This window comes from Elaeis guineensis, chromosome 14 (genome assembly GCF_000442705.2).
Source record: "Elaeis guineensis isolate ETL-2024a chromosome 14, EG11, whole genome shotgun sequence".
NCBI lineage: Eukaryota > Viridiplantae > Streptophyta > Magnoliopsida > Arecales > Arecaceae > Elaeis > Elaeis guineensis.
Window position 1 is genome coordinate 57,752,927 of NC_026006.2, and position 22,977 is coordinate 57,775,903.

The 22,977-nt window shown below is 39.6% G+C and overlaps 1 protein-coding gene across 1 annotated transcript; it reads left to right on the forward strand.

Moving 5' to 3' along the window:
• The first annotated feature begins 7,946 nt into the window (after window positions 1–7,946).
• Window positions 7,947–20,880, forward strand: LOC105057488 (ATP-dependent Clp protease proteolytic subunit-related protein 3, chloroplastic). Its single transcript, XM_010940112.3, has 10 exons — window positions 7,947–8,309; window positions 11,396–11,497; window positions 11,663–11,785; window positions 14,602–14,661; window positions 15,868–15,964; window positions 16,069–16,142; window positions 19,912–19,965; window positions 20,040–20,123; window positions 20,386–20,513; window positions 20,664–20,880. Exons 1-9 carry the CDS (start codon window positions 7,995–7,997, stop codon window positions 20,479–20,481), a joined length of 1,005 nt encoding a protein of 334 aa, XP_010938414.1. The 5' UTR covers window positions 7,947–7,994; the 3' UTR covers window positions 20,482–20,513; window positions 20,664–20,880.
• The last annotated feature ends 2,097 nt before the right edge of the window (window positions 20,881–22,977 follow it).

Consider the following 22,977-nt stretch of genomic DNA (forward strand, 5'->3'; position numbering starts at 1 on the left):
TTTGAGCCCAAATTCTTCTAGACATGTGTGACCATCTTTCTTGATTTTTCATCTTTTTTGTGGGGATGGAATTTGACCTTAGCAATCTTATATCTAAGACCACTAAGGATATACCTTATAAGAAGAAGCTTATTGGGAGCGAGGTAGGTCCATCGAGGATGAAGAGGATGCAAATACCTACCATTCCCCTTATCATTGATACCAAGCTTCCCATAGCTTCGAGTCCAGCAAGTGCTGCTTGGGTCTGAGGTTGATGCGATGAGGCAAGGTCACACCTGAGATGGAAGTGATTGCCTCAATCCATATATGTCCATCTACTTCAGAGGCTCCTCCAAGGGTTGCTCCTAAGGGGGCCCTCAAAGATGTGCTTGCTGCTGTACCTAAAGCTCCCTTGGATCCTATGGTCATCGACGAGCTTGCTGAGACATTAGCAATTATAGATGAAGCTACTTTTGCCCTTGAGCTAGATCCTGCCCCAATGCCAATTTCAACTCCTATCTTGCAAGCCTTAAGAGCATCAACTTCCTAGCATCCTTCATCTTGAGGTTAGAGCCAGAGATTTTTTAGTCGGCATGGTCTCTCAAGATCATGGACTTAATCCTCAAGACCCCTTTGCTTTCGGGCGAGATTGGGGATGATGCTCTCGAAAGATGAAAAGTGTTTTTGGGCAATGACAATGCATAAGCTCATCACTGTCACATATATCGGGACGATCGAGGTGAGCGTCTAGGATTTGAAGTTGTCATTTATGCATGATTTTTTTTACTAGCTTTGCTGCCTCATTTGTAGACCTATGCCATTCATACTTTGAGAGCAATCCTCTAAGCCTGCCATCAAAGAATTGTGGCAACCAAGTGTGAGCTTCACAAGGCTGAGCAGGGAAGGGCCCTTATTGAATCAAAGCAGACAATAGCCGAGGACACTAGAGAGTATGCCGAGAAGTAGGCCTGCCTTGTTCAAGAGAAGAAGCACAGCTTCAAGACTGCTCTTGCTGAGGTACAAAGGAGACTTGAGGAAGTGAAGCTAGAGATGGAGAGGATAGCGGTCCGACTCGAAGAGGTGATCGCCCAACTCCAAGGGGTCCTCCAAGTAATGGAAAGCAAGGCTTTTACAGCTGAGGGGAAGGGTCGAGTCAAGGATTGTGTAGTCCAAGTCAAGGAGTAGATTGTCAGGGTCGAGGAGAATGCTGCACAAGCCAGAAGGTTCGGCAGGCTATCACGAACTATAAGAGCTTCAAAGAGTTCCGCAGTGAAAGGTGGAAGCTGCTATAAACTCCTTTAAGAAGGACTTCAGTCATCGATCGATTCTTTGAGGTCAATCTCAGCTTGGTTGCTTTTTCAAGTGGTTTTCTAGTGATGGGGCTCCCCTGGATGGAGATGAAAAAAAAGACGAGAAAGGTGAGCTAGCTCACTCAAAAGGTAGTCCTAGGTACTTGTTATTATAGGCCTAGCTTAGCCTATAATCTAATGTTTTATATGGTTGTTCTGATCCAACCTACGAATCTCATAGAAGTTTGAGCCTAACCATCTAAATAGATCTTTAGGTGTTATTCTTTCCTCAATATTTTATTGGACCTTGCATATACTCCCATTAGGGCTGAAACAGATCAGATACAGATATGGATATTAATTGGATGCAAAAAATTATTTTTATATTTATTTTAAATGGATACTAATACAAATCAGATATCAAAAATATGGATATAAATATATATATAACTCAAATAATTAAATTTTATGATCATAAAATTAAAAATATTATTAAGTCAATGATAAATCAAGTTAATAAAATATTAATATAGTCATTTATTTTTATTAAAATTTATGAGTATATAAAATTAAATAGGATTATAAATAAATTTGGGTACGGATTAGATAGTTATCTATCCATATCCATATCTATTTTTCTTTAGTGGATATAGATATTATTGTGGATCTGTACCTCGACTTTGGCTTTCACATCCTCAGATTCGATCGAGCTATAGGTGATAGATCGCTGACAGATATGTAAATATGACGGAGAGGCTGTCGGACATCCTGTCAGCAGCGGTTCTCAACTCTTTGATCTCGGATGGTCTATTTTAGATCATCCTCGACCGATCTATTTCAGATCACCTGAAGGTCAATGCGCACTCTAAAATCTCCATAACCTCGACTTTGGATGATCTACAGTAGCTTGTACATAACCGACCTATTTTAGCCAGTAAGAAGACAAGCATCTGCTCCACAGACTCCAGTACCTTGACCTCGGATGACCGATTATAGCTCGACTGTGGCCAACCTAATCTTTTCACCAGTTTCGTCTCACTTTCAAATTAGAAAAATCCAGATAGAGTATAGCTCTTTCACGATCAAGACTCCCATAAAAATTATCTTCTCAGAATCAATCTGTACGACAAATTCAGAAATCATTAGAATTTTGAGACGGATACGACACAAACTCCTCCTCTATAAATTAAAGCTCCAAGATCTTCCAAAGTATGCAATCGACTTCTCACTTTCTCCTCTCGTTGTTCTCCAATCTTCCAACTTAAACGTCAGAGGGTCTTCACCGGAGAATGCCACCCCCAACGAGGACTTGTTTTGTAGGTGCTCGAGTGAAACTCCAGCTATGGTTTCACCTTGACCACATCAACCTCGACGACCGATCTCAGATAGAAAGATCAGCAGCAACAGATATAGATACAGACCCTCTGGCTTCGATCACTACATCTTGCCCTTCATTCAATCACAATCGACTACTTTACCAAGCAGGTGGAAGCGGAAGTGCTAGTGACTATTATCAAGGCAAAAGTCCATGATTTTGTATGAAAGTCAATCATCTACCATTTTGACTTATTATGGGTTATCATCACCGACAATGGGGGTCAATTCGACAATCTGAAGTTCACAGGATTCTGTAATGGACTGGGCATCTCCTACAGATTGACTTCGATAGCTCATCCTCAGAGCAACGATGAAGCTAAAGTCATGAACAGAACTTTGCTGTAAGGATTAAGGGCTCGGCAAGATCAGGCTAAAGGATTGTGGGTCGACGAGCTATATCATGTGCTCTGGGTATATTGGATGACCCAGTGAGTCCTCACAGAAGAAACTCCCTTCAAGCTAGCTTTCGGCACTAAAGCTATCATACCTCTTGAAATCGACATGCCCACACTATGAGTGGAGGAGTTCAAGGCAAATAGTGATTCCATTGGGCTGAGAGCAGATCTAGATTTACTGAAAAAGATCCAAAAATGAGCACAAATTTCGATGGCCAACTATTAACAGTAAGTAGCTCGATACTACAACTCCCGAGTCAAAAAAAAGTCATTCCTGATTGGGCAATTAGTTCTCCACCAAGCTGAAATATCTTGTCTGAACGGACGATCGAAGCTTGCACCAAACTAGAAAGGCCCGTACTACGTTATCGAAATAGTTCAGTTGGGAGTGTACTGCCTTTGTCAACTTGATGGAACTCCAATCTTCAGGATCTAGAATGCCAACAATCTACATATCTTCCACCCTTGAATTATAATTTTTTATTAAATAATAAATGATTTTTTTTATCGAATTGTGTTTTCTCCAAACATACGCTCTTCGTCCATGGATGAGGTGCGGAACGTGCTCTCTATGTTCTCCATATAGGTCTCCGGCTCATGTGCTCCTTGATCGTGGTCGAGAAGCGGTATGCATCTCCATACGGTTTTCCGACTCACATGCTCTTCGATCATGATCGAGGAGCGATATGCATCTCTATGCGATCCTCCGACTCACGCGCTCCTCAATCATAGTCGAAGATCGGGATGTGTTCTCCATACGGTTCTCAAAACATACGCTCCTTGGTCACGATCGAGGATAAGGACATGTTCTCCATGTAGCTTTCCAAACATGCGCTCCTCGACCACGATTGAGGATCGGGATATGTTCTCCATGCGGCTCTCCAAATACATGCGCTCCTCGATCACGATCGAGGATTGGGATGTATTCTCCATGCGGCTCTCCAAATATGTGCTCCTCGACCACGATCGAGGATCGAAACGTGTTCTCCATGTGGCTCTCTATTGTGCGATTCTTGGCCAAGATCGAGAATTGATATGTGTCTCCATATAAATTTGTCAACCTCCATTCGATCTTTACATGCTTCTTGGCTATGGTCGAGGGATGAGCATCCCTATTCTGACCTTTCTCCTATCGAGCTACGATAGTTGTTATCCAGAAATGATTGATCCCTATACCTCATCACCGAGAAAACAACTCAAAATAGATGAATGGCCGATGTGATATTTAATATAGGTCAGATACTGAGCTTTATCATAATAAAATAGCCCGCATAATAAAACAGTCGATTTACGGGCCTTATGGATAGTGATGAAGAAAAAGACTTTCATTAAAGAAAAATTTTTTACAAGTATGGTCGGTCCATTATAAAATATCTTAGTACACATCGAGGTTGACAAAAGGAACCGACCAAACATTAAGCTCGAACATACCCATGCTGAGATACAAAAAAACAAAAGACTCAAGCCCCCTTTAGGGGGCAGGGGATTCGTCAGCCTCGATGCAATCGAAGAGGACAATGACGGCCAGGGTTGGAGCTGGCACCGCCTCTTTGACCGCCCGATCTTTTTGCTCCAGACTGAAGAGGTCTTCAACTCATAAGCCCTCATCTCCGACCTCACTAACTTCTTCCTCACCGTCTGACTCCAGGAGATCGAGGTCGAGATCAAGAAAGCGATTCTTAACCTTCTCCTTGAAGACTTCGACCCCTTGCACATACGAAAGCGAGGCAAATTTTGACTTAATAGCCAGGTGTTTGGCCAAAGACTTGAAAGCCTCGATCGAGGTGACCTTGGCAGCTTTCAGCTCCCTCTCATACTTCTTCTTCTCGATCGATAGCCAGCTTCAGTTTCAGCTCGAGCTTTGGAGAGCTCAGACTCCAATCGTTGCACATACGTCATCCACCCTTCTATTGGCCTGACCGACTTTTTCCTCAGCCTCCCTCAAGATGTGCCGAGCTTCACACATCACCATCAAAAAGTGATCGAAGTGATGGACGAGCTACATAAAAAAAAAGAGGAAGAAAAAAGGGCAGGTCAGCAAAAAGTACTTAAGAAAAAAAATCAAAAGTGGCCGAGAAAGGTCAGTAGATCGTCACTTATCTGGAGAAGGGAGTCCCATAACCCTGGATTTGGACCACCTCGTCTTCAAAGTTGAAGGACTCAACGTCGACCGGTAGCAAGGCCAACCTAAGCAAAGATTGGGCGAGTCAATAATCGCCGATGGCCTTCCTAGCGTCTGAAGCCTCGACATGCGGTAAAACTTCCATCGGAGGGGACACCTTGATCGGTAGATTGGCTAGACGAGAAGACATGCACACCAAAATCTGGAGAGTGACCGAACCTCGTTGCGATGAATATGCGAAAGATCGGGGGGTAGGTTTCCTCGGTGTGAAAGATTGGAGCGGTGCCACCGCTCTTGTTGGCATCAAAGATTCTTTTCTCGGAGTGCTGCTGGGCCTCGAGGAACCCCCAACCATGGGTTGGGCAAGCACGGCTTCGATCCGGCCATGCTTTTGAGCAAGGGTTGCACTTGACTTCTTCTTCTTCATGGCAGCTTGACAAATAGGCTCTAGCTCCGTAGGATTCTTGCTATATGAAAGATGAGGTTAGTCAAAAAGGAAAAAAGTATCGAACTAAAAAAGACAAAAATAAACTTACTTTTTGGGTTGGCCAGACTCAACCTGACTTTGAACAAAGTCTCCTTGATAAGGAACTTGATCGCAGAGGGAGAGTATAACTGAAGATCTGCTTCAACACTTCCTCCTCGACATCTAACAAAATTGAAGCTCTGATCGCTGACCTATGAGGTCGACCCAACGATGTGCTGTAGTCCCAAGATTGCTCGATCGAGACAAAAAAAAAGCGCTCCTTCCAGTTATGCACTGAGAAAGGAGCATCTTGAAAAAGATGAAGTCGTCTCCGAGGAGAGGCATACCACCATCTAATCTCTATAGGATGCTCCTTCAGTGTAAAAGCAAGTCCGGAGAAGGCGAGAGGTTGGTTCGACCCCAAAGAGATGGCAATGGGCAAAGAAACTTAAGATCTGACGCCATGAGTTCGACGTAATGCTACAGAAGTTTATTCTATATAAATTAAGAAAGTCCACGATGAAGAAGTAGAAGGACAGTTGAAGATCGATCTTTAAGGATTCTTTGTAAAGGCCTACTCGATCCTGACGAGAAAGAGCGATCCATTCCTCAAAAATGACGACCTCCAGCCTAAACTCAGCTGGGATCTGATATTTTATACTAATAATCTCCCAATCCTCGAGAGTGAGGATGGAGTCTACTCTAAATGGATCGAAGTCTGAAACTTCGGATCTATTTAAAAAATAAGCTACTTCAGACTCTGGATCCATATCCCTAGTATCGTCACTCGAGTTCCAGATGGAGGGGGATGAACTAGACTCACTCATAGTTGGAAAGTAAGGGACTGACCTAAAAGATGAAATGGCCGAGCAATCAAAGGATGAGGAATGCTTGTAGCTCAACTTTATTCGAGCAACTGGACAAAGTCTCCAAGTGCCAAAGCTCCCCCCTCTGAACAGTGGAAGTAGTAAAATAAGGTTACCGCGGTGCTATTTATAGAAGTTCGGGATGGCTCTGATCTATTGTCCATTTATCTTCTCGAACCAATGCTCGACAAATGGCAATCTCGGATTGGTCAGAATGTGGCTCCTGCAGATCCAAGGAAAACGGTTCAAATTTGAAGATGGTTCATCTCAGATAGCTCGACAAAATCAGATCAACCTCAACCTCGGACTGGTACTCTCTTCTACCGATCTATGGGTAACTCGACCTCGAGAGTGGGGGGCATCTGTTGTGGATCTATACCTCAGCCTCAGCTTTGACATCCTCAGATTCGGTCGAGCTATAGGTGATGGATGCTTGACAGATATACAAATGTGACAGAGAGACTGTCGGACACCCCATCAGCAGCGGTTCTCAACTCTTCGATCTCGGACGGTCTATTTTAGATCGTCTTTGGCCGACCTATTCCAGATCACTTGAAGATCGATACGCACTCTATAGTCTCTATAACCTCGACTTTGGATGACCTACGGTAGCTCATACAAAATCGATCTATTTTAGCCAGCAAGAGGACAAGTATCTGCTCCACAAACTCCAATACCTCGGCCTCGGATGACCTATTATAACTCGATCGTAGCCGACCTAATCTCCTCACCAGTTCCATCCCTCCTTCAAATTAAAAAAAATCCAGATAGAGTAGGACTCTTCCACGATGAAGTCTCCAATAAAAGGAAAATATCTTCTCTGAATCAATCTATGCGACAAATTCGAAAATTATCAAGATTTCGAGACGGATACAACTCAAACTCCTCTCCTATAAATTAAGGCTTCGGAATCCTCCAAGGTACGCAGTCGATTTCTCGCTCTCTCTTTTTCTTGTTCTTCAATCTTCTGACCTGAGCGTCGGAGGATCTTCACCGAAAAACATCATCATCGGTGAGGACTTATTTTATAGGTGCTCGGATGAAGCTCCAGCTACGATTTTATCTCGACCACATCAACCTCGGCGACCGACCTTAGATGGGAAGATCAGCAGCAACAGATATAGATACAGATATTAATTAAATATTTAAATTTTATTTATATTTAAATAAATTTAAATATAAAAATAAATTTAAATAAATATTATCTGATTTATTTTCACCTTGAAGCCTTACGTAGGCGTGATTTGAAAGTTGAGTTGCAAACTTGCACAATGCCCTATGTGTGCTAAAAAATGTTGGTCAGTGAATGGACGCCTTGGGCCTTCGTTTATTCTTGGCAGGCTGGGCTGAACCCTGTACTTTACAATATTTCCGGCCCGGCCGCCTAGCTCCCCTCGCGCGAGCCGAACCATAAAACGTCCGCTCCTGGTGGGAGATCTCGAGCCAAACCCAAATCCACACAGTTGGACGGCGAGAGAGGCGAGAGAGGCGAGAGAGACGATGGCGTTCGGGGCTCTGAGCTTTCGGACCGTCTGTCCCCAAATCCCCATGGCCGTCCCTGCCTCCTCCTCCGCCTCCTCCTCCTTCTCTTCTTCTTCTCCTACGTCCGCCGCTCCCAGGCGAGCGTTGAGCGCTATAAGGATGGCGCTGCCTCCGATGCCGCCCCTGAACCCCAAGGACCCCTTCCTTTCCAAGCTCGCCTCCGTCGCCACCTCCGCTCCCGAAGCCCTCACCGTGCCTCCTTCGCCGGATAGCGACACCCCTCCCTTTCTCGACATCTTCGACAGCCCCAAGCTCATGGCCACTCCCGCCCAGGTAAAGGAAAGGGCCCTCGCTTATTGCTGGTTCTTAGGGGACAACCTTTTCTCCTCTGGATTCATTAAAACTTGGAACTTGTTTCATGTCTGTTACCATTATCCTTTTGTCGAGATATGGTCGTTTTAGATGGTTATTTTAATGGTGTGTATCAATAATATAGTGAATGTGTGGTAGAACGAAAGATTAGAGACCGACGGTCGAAAGGTTTGTAAAAAGACGGGAACATTTTGGAGGATTCGTTTCAAAATTGGATTTTCTGATATTTAAATGGCAGTCGAGATTCGGAGCTATAGACCATTTAGGTTTGTTAATGCGGTATTATAACTGTTAGGCGAGACTAGTCAAAATTAGGTCAGGCGGCCTTGAAGGAGGGAATGCATGTATATCAAGGGGTTTTCTGAGTTTGATTACCTTTTAAAATGTTCGTGAGTGCATTGCTGCGTCTTTCTAGTGTGTAAAGTCACCTTGAAAGACTTCTGCATTTATTTTTTATTCTTTTATGTATTGAGTGGCTATGCATTTTAACCGATGATTGGAAGAAAGTTTTGCGGCCATTGCCATTGAATAGGAGAAGCCATCAGATTCCCTGATGTCTTCGTATCAGGTGTTTGGATTTGTTTTAGGAGTTGAGGAGTCTGATAAATTTTTGTGTGGATGATCTCTTGGAGAAGAGGATTGGGAGAGGATCTGTGTTATGGAAAAGCGATTTGCTTTTGGTGGAAGAATCACCATTGTAGAAGTGGTGATTTCTTATCTTCAACATCATCAGGTGAATATTTTAAGGTGCAATGCCTTAGTAGTTAAAAACTAAATGAATTTGTATGTCAACTTTTTGGTAGAAAGAGGGAGAGATGAGAATACGAAGACAATGATTTGATCTTGTTTACTGAAAATATCAAGAGCCAATATGGTCCCTCAGTCAAAAAGTTTCATAGAGGAAAAATGACATATGAAGAGACTGATATTGCTTATCATCATTTAGCTATTGCATTTATTTTTTGTCATTGGTGGTCATTTGTATAGAACTAATTTTGGAAATGGATACAGTATCAAAAATCTTTTAGAAACACTTATTCCTCCGGGGGATCGATCAGGACATAGGCATAAGGGTCTCTATGACACAATTAATAATTCGATTCATTTTTAATTAGGTCTTGCTGTAACCTCTTTAGGGTTTATTACTTCCTTAGTAGCTCAACACATGTATTCTTTACTTGTCAGCAAATGAAGACGAAGAGAAAGCTATTTTAGACTTGCTGGGTCATAGAGGTATATGGTATTAGGGGAAAATATCCTTAGTTCATGGATACAAATCATAAGGTGGCAAGTTTAAATTCTAGATAGATATTTGATGCTGGAAGTGTCTCAGTTTAGTTTCTCTAAGCTCGCCATTATAATCTAAGGTCCTGATAGTGAGTCTGAAGGTAATTTATCATCGAAGAGAACATCTTTGTGATGATGAAACTATTGAAGTCATCCAGACTTGGTTAAACATTTTAACTGAAAATGTTAATGGGAAGATTTCACATATTTTAGGTGGAAACTAATGTCATTATCACTTTAATTCGCAACCTAAGTTCGCTTCTTATAGAGTATCTTTGGTGGTTAAGAAGTCAATATGGATTCTCTAGGTTTTGAATAGAATCAAGAACTTTGTTTGGTCTACCATCATCAGAATATCCTACCAAAGATAAAAGCTGTCAAGAAAGTTATCAAGGTCAATGGAACTTTCTCTCTGCGTTCTTATAATGACAATGAATAACTTAATTTTTCAGTTCTATTAGATGACTTAACTTGAACTGTATGATGCTAATTTTGGCTTGTGGGATTGTTACTTGATAGTGATGTGTGGTATTTGATGTTAGCTCTTTCAGTGATAAATTTCCATTCATGGATTAGGTGTTTTGCTACTTGTGGTGTTATGCAAGGCATAACAGACTTCAAAATGAAATTCACAAACCTCCTAGGGATTTGAGGCCTTAGCCTTGGTCATATTGCTAGTTCTTGTTTAAAAGGAGCTGCTTGTTAGGTGTCAGAGAGACTTGTTTATATGGCATGGTCTTATGTTTTGCCCTTGTTGTATTTGTTGCTTATCCTATCTGTGGCAGACCCTTGTCAACCTTGTCACCTTACTACGGTAAACATAGTTCTTTCTCATTGTTTTTCTTCCTCTCCTGCTCCATGCTTTTTCTTGAATGTATATATTTTGTTCTTCTCAAATAAATATAGTGACAACCCCTGCCCTTCCCGACCCCCCCCATTGCCCAATAAAAAACAAGTGTTAATGAAGTATAATCTCTCAATTATATATTTACAGTATCATTTAACTATTGACCATGCCAATTCTCACCTAATGTGCTATAAGTAATTGTCCATGAGATCTAGGTTAACATGTCAATGAAATGTTTTACAAAAACATAAAGGCATCTTAAAGGAGTCACCTCAGAGGGTACAGATAAGGTGAGCAACTCACAATAAGTTATTTTCCAATGAGTGATCAAAGTACTGATTGACGATGTAATTTTTGGCACTTTAGCATGACTAGGTTCTGAATTATTTTGTTGTCAAATTCTTGAACAAGTGTGTGGTGATGCTTTGATTGCCCAGACACCTGTCTAATGGCTCTCTGTATGATATGTTGGTAGCACTTAAGCTTTAATTTTAAAGGTTAGCTTCCACCTGCCCATGGAGGTGCATTTATGTGCAAGCATGCGCTCTCATATGTACCATGGTGGAGTTTTCATAATTTTGCCAAGTTCTCAAATCTTATGATGTGCCATGCTGTTTTTACTCTAACAATGAAATGCAATATAAAGTGATTCGTAATAACTGTTGCAATTTTATATATCTTTTAAACAAATCTCTTCTACTATTTAAGATGAATCTATATTTGTAGGAAACATCTGAATTTTGGTTCAATATCCAAAATTACTTCACTTTTACTATAGTTGCTGTTATTTGGCTTATTTCCAAATTGTAAGGTTTCTGGAACTAATTTTCCATGGATGGATCTTGATGTTTACTCATGTTTTATATATTCTAAATGCTTTTAATAGCTTTTGACTTTTGTTAACCTGAACCAGGTGGAGCATTCTGTTTCTTACAATGAACACAGGCCAAGAAAGCCTCCTCCAGACTTGCCATCTTTACTTCTCAATGGACGAATTGTCTATATTGGCATGCCTGTAAGTGTTGCAACCACACTAGGTTCTCCCTATTGTCATGTTGACAGTTCTTCGTGTACTAGATCACTCTAAGAACTATGTCTCTACTTATATGAAGATATGAAGCTCATTTTTAACCACGATATCCTTTTTACTAAAACTAACCATTCTTTTTTTAATGTGTAGTTGGTGCCAGCTGTCACAGAGCTTGTGATTGCAGAAATGCTTTACCTGCAATGGATGGATCCAAAGCAACCAATTTATCTTTATATCAATTCAACAGGAACAACACGTGATGATGGGGAAACTGTATGCAATTTTGGTTTCTCTGCGCTTCTCCTTATTTATTTTTTAAATAAATTTTAACACGTCCATGAGTCGGCTCCATTTAATTGTGTTCTATAATTGAGCTGAATGACTTGTACACTTGATCTATATTGCTCAGTGGCTTTTATCTACAATCAACAAAAGAATATTTGTACAACCAATCATAGAAAAGTTGTCAAGTTCATTTCTGTTAATAGAGATTCATGTCACCTAAAATGTTTTGAGTTCCACTTCTTGTCCTGCACAATCTTTTTTTTAAAAAAAATTTCTATTCATTATTACACTCTAATGGAGCAAGTTTCCCTCCATGTTCTTGCCCTGTATTAAAGTGTGGTAATGGTGTTCTGTATAAAGGCTGTGGGTTTGGGAAAAATACACATGGTTATGGCTGAACTTATTGCCATGACAGGTTGGATGGGATAAAGGGGGATGGTTTGAGCTTTAGAAAGATGCTTGTATTGGAAATAGCACTCTGAAACTAGTAATTTGAGTTGTTGATGGTCGATAATTCAATTTGGAAGTGAAGGTAAGGAAAAGTTATTTAAAAGCAATGATTTTGATGATTGATTGACCTGCTTGTTAATAGGTCTGGCAACATGGCTGTTTTGACATGTTTGTATATTCCTGGTGGATGGTTGCTGGGCTCTGGTCCTTCCTAAGAATATGCACCTCTAAGTGTGCAATCTATCATTCAGTTTTCTGCAATAAATAACAAAACTAGAATTTTGCTCATGATCATGCTTGTAGTTGTTTCTCGTGTTTCTCTCCTTTCTGAGCACAAAATGAAGCAATTTTTTCTCCTATTTTGTGATCCAACAGTTGTTAGAAATCTGTTTTTTCTTCAAATTAAAGTATTTTTGTTAAGGTGATGATCTTGCTAAAAGATTCTCAGAAAGCAATTCTTTTCACATGCTTATACATCCCTAAATTAGTTGGTGCGGGATTCTGTATTCTCTGCCACTACTATTTTGAGTATTTTGCAGAGTTGAAAAGAATGATTTAAGGATAGAAGTACTGGTTGGGTGGAGGTACTGGTTGGATGGCATTCCAGATTGTCTGCTCTCCAGTTGCAATATCAAATTTCCTCGCAACAATTAGAAGATACCCAAATATGAATGTTTGCATGCATGCATGTATGTATGCATGTATGTATGTATGTATGTATGTATGTATGTATGTATCTCTGTCTGTGTGTGTGTGTGTGTATGTGTGTGTACATATGTACGTACGTATGTATACATATACATATATATATATGTGTGTGTGTGTGTGTATGTACACACATACATACATATACATACGTACACACACACACATATGTATGTATACACACATACATACATATACATACGTATATGTATGTATGTGTGTGTGTGTGTGTGTGTATAGAGATAGATAGATAGATATGTATACGTATATATATACATACGTATATGTATACACACACACATACATACGTATACATACGTATGTGTATATATACACACACACAGACACATACATACGTATATGTATATACACACATACACACACATACATACCTACACACACACACACACACACACACACACATATATATATATATGTATGTATGTATGTATGTATGTATGTATGTATATATGTATATATGTATATATATGTATACATATATACATATATATATATATACACACACATATATATATATATGTATATATGTATATATGTATGTATGTATGTATATATAGATACATATATGTATATATGTATGTATGTATACATATAGATACATATAGATATATGTATATATGTATACATATAGATACATATAGATACATGTATATATGTATGTATATATGTATACATATAGATACATATAGATATATGTATACATATAGATATATATAGATATACATATAGATATACATATATATATGTATACATATAGATATACATATATATATGTATACATATAGATATACATATATATATGTATACATATAGATATACATATATATATGTATACATATAGATATACATATATATATGTATACATATAGATATACATATATATATGTATACATATAGATATACATATATATATGTATACATATACATATATATACACACACATATACATACATATACATATACATGCATACATACATGCATACATACATACATACATATACATACATATACATACATATATACATACATACATATACATATATATACATACGTGTATATACTGGTCTGGTCTTGCAAATTGCCTATTTAGTATTGTGAGGGATAATAACTTTTATCCTTTACATCCATACCTATTTTTCATGTTTTTTGTATGGCAAGCAAATCAAGTACTAAGTACCAACACTCATTGAACATCTCGAAATTGAACATTGTTTGAATTTATCAGTATGGTATATTTTGATCTTCTGAGACAACTGCTATCTGTACTGGTAATCACCTATCTGTTTGCACTTTTGCTTAAGCAGCAGGTCCTAGTGTCTCACTAGCTACATGCAAATTGATGTTTACCATGTTGATGAATGTATATCTAGCAAATCTAGAAATAATCTATCCAACTAACAAGTGGGAATTTGCTCATTTACCTTGGTAGGAATTGCCAGGTTGTAACATATAGTTCTGTTACAGCAATGGTCCTAAATACTGAGAAACAGCTAAATTGATTGATTTTAATTCTGACCATTTTGATTTATCTTTGCTCCGTTGGAGATGGATTTCTGGAATGTCACTATTTCCTCTTGTGCTTTTAAATTTGTGATAGCTCTTTAAATACATATTTTTATGAATTTCAGGTTGGGATGGAGACTGAAGGTTTTGCTATTTATGATGCTATGATGCAGTTAAAAAATGAGGTATCTGCATTTCTTGCCAATGTTATGTTTGCTACTTTCTAATTCTTGTTGTCTCTTTTTATAACAATTTCAACTGTATCGATTTTTCACTGTTGTATGAATCTGTTGGCTTGCACATTTTAAACTACTCTAAAGTACATGTTTTTTATTTTTCTTTTTCTATTTTTGGTGGTGCTTGAGAAGATCCTTGTTGACATCTTTAAAATAAGATCCATGTACTAGTGCCCTTAGCCTTTAATATGTGGGAGAAATAGAAGTGAATGCAAATTGGCTAATCATTTTCTAATTGTGTGTGAAGCATAGATGATATATAACATTTTCTAAATTTGTAGAGTATGGATTATTTCCTTTTAAAGCTTTACGAGGTATATGTGGATGACGAGGTGTCATGGATTGTGTAATATCTTTTCTTACAAGTATCTCAATTGGATGGAAGTGGTTAAGCTAGTAATGTTTAATAAGCATATGAAATGATCCTGAGGGTAGTTTTCTTGGAAGAAGAATAGGAGGCTATTCAAGGATAAATTAAAGATGACTGAATTAACAAAGAGAATTAAATTGATGTGGATATGGTGCTCATCCAAAGAAATCATTTTTTTTTGTTGGTCAGTGGTGATAATATTGGTAATTTATGTCAAGATTGTCCCCAGGGCCTATTAGAGTCCTTGATGGGATAAAGACTTTGAACTCTTTATTGGTGATTGTCTACAAATTAGACCCAGTCGAAGCTTTGGTGCAGCTGTGAGATAAGAGCTTGGTTACTCAGCTGCGTTCCAAAAATATCTGATTTTAAACTACAACTGAAGTGAAGGCTAATATCATCCGGACTTGATTTTGGATTTGTGGGGAATATCACTCGTGATAAGGAGAAACAGGAGCCAAGGCAATTTGCATATTCATCCTATGAATAGGGAACATTGATAGAGTGCCCAGTCATGGTAACATTTGTGCTCATGCCTTTGGGGTCTCCAACAAGTTGGCAGGCAATTGTTTCTTGGGGGGAGTTTCAAGAGAAATACCTTTTTTTCATTATTAGATCTTGATGTTTGAGGTGTTATGCTTCTCTTTAAGTTGTGAGTTTTTCCTTCTTGTAGTTATTGAAGTGTACTTCCTATTAAAGTAATATGATTTTTACAACTTGCACTAAAATGGGTTTCATTCTTTTTCACATATTTCTTTTGTTGAGATTGTTTGTTGCTTATGCAGATCGAAACTGTAGCTGTTGGAGCTGCAATAGGTCAGGCCTGTCTACTACTTGCTGCAGGAAAGAAAGGTAGACGATTTATGATGCCTCATGCTAAAGGTATGCTGCGATATGATAGTGTGATGTAATGATATGAAAGTTTTCCTTTTTCCATATTCAATTAGTATAATGATTGACATGCACAAAGTGTATTTTTATGTCAGCTATGATTCAACAACCTCGTGTTCCTTCATCTGGGCAGATGCCAGCAAGTGATGTGCTTATTCGTGCGAAAGAGGTCTGATTTGTTTAACTAATTCTTTGTTTCTAGAGATATAAAATTTTTACTCATTGTTTTCTCTTACTACTAAAGTTGCATGTCCAATATACTTGAAGCTTTGAAGACCAATTCAATAGGAACAACAAGGTATTTGATAACTGTCAACAATGTTGCCTAGACTCTTGAAAATCTGGGTTTTTTGCTGTGTCTGGACACAGACACCTGGACACTTCATGACACTCCTTGATATGTCAGAACAGTGAACCATGATATCATTACAGCTACACAATAACTTTTGGCACCTGGACCTAGAAGCTTTCAAGTCTAATATAATATTTAGCTAAGGTTTTATGCATTCTATGAAATTATAAAGCAATTGATCCAACAAACTCTTCATCATGTACATTTGTCTATGGATACTTAAGGATACATCTATATAATTAATATCAGCACGTCCCCATGTCCTATATTTTGAAAGATCCCATATCCAACACTCCTGGACACTTGACACCTATGTAGCATGTCCAGGTAACATTCTGTTGTACATAAGATAATCCTAGTTATGAGACTACAGGAACATAGATAATTTTTTCAACTATTTCCTCAGAGGATCATCAGATTGGGTTAATGAGTCTTTTTGGGGCAATTAAGTGGAACAAAAATAAAGTCTATATTTCCATATCATATCATCATGGAAAGTTTTGTGAATGTCAAGACTTAAATAACAAGATCTTTGATTAAAAGTAATGTTCATTAAGTACCAAATTTTATGCTCCATTTACTATTATCTAATTGGAGGGATTACTGTCTATCAAGAAGTACCACAAAACAGGCACCATAGAAAATAATGAATCCTTCTGGCATTTCTCCTAATATGTATTAGCTCTTCTCATCTTAGGGACCATTGAAAGCTTTTATTATTCATTACTATAGGGGTAAAAAGATAATTCCAAGATTAATGTTTATCCATTTTGCAAGGCAATCAGGCATCAGTTGGTTGAAATAAAGCAGGCATAAGGCTTGCTTATGCCTTATGCCTGCCAAGCAAGGAATAGTTATGCCGGCCAAACTTGCTTATATTAGCATGACCATTCTCAGGGGAAGCTGTCATAAGCTGTTATTAGCATAAGGCCATCATTTATGCCTGCTTCCTCTTTTTTCATGACAAAAACACCTTCAGCCAAAAGTGTTCCAGTACTTGGAGCCAAACAAAAATCAGAAGCATAACTATGTCAATGGGCATAAAATTCCTCTTATAGTTTTTCTTATTCCCAAGCCAAATGCAGCCTCATTTCAAATTCCAGCAGGAGTTAAAACTCAAGCACCATTTGACGGTCTTCTTCATCCACTGTCATGCCTATATTGGTGTCTCTGACTGAGCCCCTTTGCCTGCCCATAAATATAGCACATGTTTGGAAACTTTTTGGAACAAACAATGTAGTTTTTACTGATTGCTAGAGTTGGCTTTGCAAAAGGATTTCATATTATGATGAAAAAAGAGCATTGTCTTTGTTATTATGGTCTTGTTTTTTGAGGGTTGGAAAGAAGTTAGACCTGGGAAGCAGATGAATTGATGAGGATCGATTGATGCTGCCGCTTTCCATCCATGGTGAACACTTGAGCTCAATAGATCAGAAAGAAGGACACATTGAGAGGTATGAATTGGGTTAGGTTACAAGTGGTGATAGTTTCCAAGATTCTGATCAAGTTTGGACCTCCTGATGGCTGAAGCTGAATAAAACAATACGTCCATAAGAAGAAACCCTTAAAATGATGGAAATGATGTCCCTTATTGTTAATTGTTAAATCTATCTATGTGTTTTGGTGGGACTGCCATAAAGAACTTGCATGAAATCCACAGGAATGGTTCCTTATTTCTGGGCATGATATCAGCTTAACATACAAGACCTGAGTTTTGCAGGAGTGCGAGAAGTAGTCAAGTAGCCAAATGTGTTACAATATATCAAGTTAAGCAATTCTTTGTTAGCTGTCGATGTGGGACTAAGGAATCTAGTTGAACAAAGAATAAAAAGCTCTTTAAAAAAACAAAAAAAAAAAAGGCAACCTCAAGAGCAACCTTAACTTTGGGGAGGCATAGAAGATCTTCCTGTTTCCCAGGCTCTAGATTCTAATTATTGCAGTACCACTGACATATAGTGAGCCTAATGCTTTCCTTTTGATCTTTACAGTGGTCCACCTTCTATGTGAAATATTTCATGTGATCTTTGATGATCTAGATGGTGGTTTGTCTACTTACTGGCATTTCTGGTCTGGCTCAATCCTTGTTGGGTTAGGATATGAAAATAATAAAGTCCAACTTTTGACTCCATGTAAACGGAGGATGGACTCTAGCGGATCCAGTTAAAAGGGATAAGGTTGTTGAGTGTAATTGGGTCTATAGGATGAAGAAAGGTGTTGAGGGCAGGGTCAAGGCTTCTCATATATAGACTTGCCACAGAACATGAGATTGACTATGAGGTGATCTAAGATGCCACACTGGAAGAGTCCATTAAAGATTTTGGTATATATTACTGTGTAGGTTGAGATCCATTTAATCAATGTTCTTAATGGAATGTTAAACGCTAACCCAATTTGAAAGGTCTGTCACTTCAAGGCAGGAGAAAGTGCTGTCAAAATGCTTGCGACAAGGCAAGATGGACTAATTCAATTGATGGCCTGAAGCATGCTTCCAGAATTTAGAATACCTAGTCAAATTATGTTGTCAAAGTGCTTGCTTCCAATGAAATATGTAGTTAGTATTTGCTGGGTGGAATACTTGAGAATCTGTTATTCTTGTTTGTTTTACATCGTTGAACTTAGCCTTTGTTGGATGTAGTATTATTTTTTGCTTAGCTTTTAGGGTGTTGCACATACTCTGTATTGGGTGTTGAAGTTCTCTAAAAGGCATAGCAGATCTGGTTTGGGATGTCATGGAGCTTCAATGTCACTTTTTTTAATCATCTATTTTGTACATTGTAAAATGTGAATATGCTTCCCCATGTCAATGTAGAAAGATGTTCAGTTTTACAATTGTCGTTGTTTCAATTGCCATTTAACTATCTGCCTTCCTGCCTTTTTAATCATCTATAAAATATATCATTTTTATTCAGACTCTTCGCTAGATATATATATTGATTTTTAGAATCTTATTTTATGATGAATATAGTAATTTTGCTACAATAAAGAAATTTTCTCCTTGTTCTCATGAAAAGAGAATTTTATAAAGCGGCTAGTTGATTGATACCAAGATCAGCTATTGTTCATAGGCATGATGTATAGCGGCTAGAGCTGTAATGCTAGAGCGTTCATTCAGTTCTTGTGTTATTTGTTAACATATATATTGTTAATGAGATCCAATTTCGAAATTATAAAAATTAATTCAATTTAAATGAGTTGTACTCCTAGGAAATTGGATATTACTAGAGTAGGCTACATCTTCAGTTGAGGCAGCATATCTCAGTAAATGTGAAACACTCCATTATTACTTTAATACCCTTTACCTCATGATCATGAATGTTCATGTTCGTCTATGTCAGCAGCTTAAAATTGTTATAATTAGAGAAGTTCCTCTTCTGTTTGGGTAGACAATCTTTTGTCTTGTGATTTAAATTTTAATTATTGAATGCTGGTACAAGTACTACATGCATATTTTAGTCTATTGACCTGACATCATGTATTTGACTCGGTTATACTTTGCCTTCCTTATTTGGTTATGCTTTGCCTTCCTTTTTTAAGCGTAAATATCCCTGCCTTTTTCATTCATAGGAGACTATTGTGATTTCAACAGGTTATAAATAATAGGGACACACTCGTTAAACTTCTAGCAAAGCATACTGGAAATGTGAGTATATGAAAACTAGTTGTATTTCTAATTCATAGATTACCACAGAAAATCTGACAGGATTTATTAATTAGTCCATGGAGACAGTATCGAAGCTGATGCGGAGACCATTTTATATGGACTCAATTAAGGCTCAAGAATTTGGGGTCATTGACAAGGTATTTGCTCTTCTTTAGTTGGTATTGTCCGGTTGTCGTATGCTCAACTTGTACATGTAGTTAGTGCCCTCTAGGACTTGACAAAACATGGTGAAGCATGGTCTATGGTTCTCTTATTTTCCATATCCAGGTGGAAGCCATTGAGACTGACCATGATTGTTCAGAGATTTTAACACTGGCTTTGTGAGGATGTGGGTTGATTTGATTATGAAAAAAACATGGATGGTTTTTATTTATTCATTTATTTGTTTTTGTGGCGCAGATTCTTTGGCGTGGCCAAGAGAAGATAATGGCAGATGCTCTCTCTCCTGAGGAGTGGGACAAAAGAGCAGGAATTAAAGTTGTTGATGGGATGTGATTTTCACTAGATTGAATAACTTCTAATTAATAGTAAGCATTTCCACATTTTCTGGATCCTTTCAAATCTCAAGTTTCAAATGCTTGAAGCTTTGTCATCAAATGTTTCTTCCTTTGAATATGTAAAGATCACATTGTTATGAGTCAAACGTTTTGTTTTCTTAATTGCTTTGTTCTTTTAAGGCCATTCCACAGATGCAAGGATGTTACACAAAGATATGAAGGCCTTCCAGTGGCTGCTCCAGGTGCAGATGCCTTTCATGTAACAAGAAGTATGGGAAAAAATAGGGGACTAAGAGAACTAGCACCCATAGCCAAATTTAATGGAACTTGTTTATAATGCTTAATGTAATTGATTGTGTTGAACGTCTGAGGCAATGGTCAGTCCCTTCTACCGCAATATTATGTACTTCAGAGCTTGTAGAATACAAATTAGAAGATTGTTAATGTTAAGATGCCGCAACCAACAATGTTATCTGTTTAAATTTTCGGAGAAAGGAAAGTGGCTCTCAATGAAATTCTAGTGGAATCAGTTGATACGTTATCTGTCCTAATACACGACTTTATGCACTGAAAAATAGCACAGGTGGAAGAGTAAGTGTATAATTAGCTTTTTAACGTTTCACACACATTTTTAATCAATCCAAGAAACCGATCAATGGTACCGTTACCCAACGAGTCCCATCTTAACACTTTGGAGTTGGATGAAGTTTTACAATATCTAGTTTTCAGAATGTTTATTAAATTCCACCTACCACTTGTGACTTCAGATCAATGGTGTTGCTCTAGGTTCATGCCATTTGCCATTTGCTATGAAATTTTCCTGTATAAAAGTGCTGAAGCTGTTCTTTTCAAAGAAACTTTTTGTTGAGGGATCGCCGTGTCACCGAGTTTTTCTTGCTTGCATTACTTCCTCTTGGCCGCAAAGAACTCACCTTGCTTAGCCCGTGGCTTACCATGGATGACCACCCTCACATTGCGACACCCACGATATATCAGCACGCGCAATGGATGGGGCCTTGGAGGGTTGGGCATGAGGGGAAGAAGAGATGATGGAAGAAGGGGGAGAGGGAGAAGACGACGAAAGCCTAATGCAATTCTATTTCTGCCTTCATTACATGTTGACATGGCAGGTAAGCCAGCAAATTGGCAAACTGTCGGTCGATATAGAGTTTTTTTTATAAAAAAAATTATTGTGGGCAGATCATGGGGAACTTCCCTTAATAGTCCCACATCGAGCAACTCTGGTGTGTGCATGTGCTTAAGAGGGATACGAGCACACCTTCCTTCACGAGATACTTTTTCCCATAGGGAGAGGACAAAACCGTGAGACCGTCTGTGTGACGCTGGGGTCCGGAGTGGAATAACCCTCGGTGGGATCCGATTAGGGCCCCAGGGACAACCCCCGATGGGGACCACGGGGCACAACTCCCCGTCCGGACTAGCCAAAGCGGGCAATACTTCGTGGGGCGGAGTGTGGTTGACTCCGACGACCTGCTTGACACGTGCGCACAACAGTGGCGTGCCAAGTAAGGGGCACCCGCCCCTGTCCTCACATACACCTCCAGAGTGGGGGGCATGTTGTGAGCAGGCCGTGGGGGACTTCCCTTAATAGTCCCCATCGGGCAACTCTGGTGTGTGCATGTGCTTAAGAGGGATACGAGCACACCTTTCCTCACGAGGCACCTTTTCCCATAGGGAGAGGACAAAACCGTGAGGCTGTCTGTGGACCGCTGGACCGGGGTGGAATAACCCCCGATAGGGCCCGATCAGGGGCCCCAGGGACAACCCCCGGTGGGGACCATGGGGCACAGCTCTCCGTCCGGACCTAGCCAAAGCGGACAATACTTCGTGGGGCGGAGCGTGGTTGACTCCGACGACCTGCTTGACACGTGTGCACAACAATGGCGCGCCAGATAGGGGGCACCCGCCCCTGTCTCACATGCACCCTCCAAAGTGGGGGGCATGTTGTGGGCAGGCCGTGGGGGGCTCCCTTAATAGTCCCACATCGGACAACTCTGGTGTGTGCATGTGCTTAAGAGGATACGAGCACACCTTCCCTCACGAGGTGCCTTTTCTCATAGGGAGAGGACAAAACCGTGAGGCCGTATGTGCGACGCTGGGCCGGGATAGAATAACCTCCGGTGGGGCCCGATCAGGGGCCCCAGGGACAACCCCGGTGGGGACCACGGGGCGCAGCTCTCCGTCCGGACCTAGCCAAAGCGGGCAATACTTCGTGGGACGGAGCGTGGTTGACTCCGACAACCTGCTTGACACGTGCGCACAATAGTGGCGCGTCAGGTAGGGGGCCCCGCCCCCTGTCCTCACATGCACCCTCCAGAATGGGGGACATGTTGTGGGCAGGCCGTGGGGGGACCTCCCTTAATAGTTCACATCGGGCAACTCTGGTGTGTGCATATGCTTAAGAGGGATACGAGCACACCTTCCCTCACAAGGCGCCTTTTTCCATAGGGAGAGGACAAAATCGTGAGGCCGT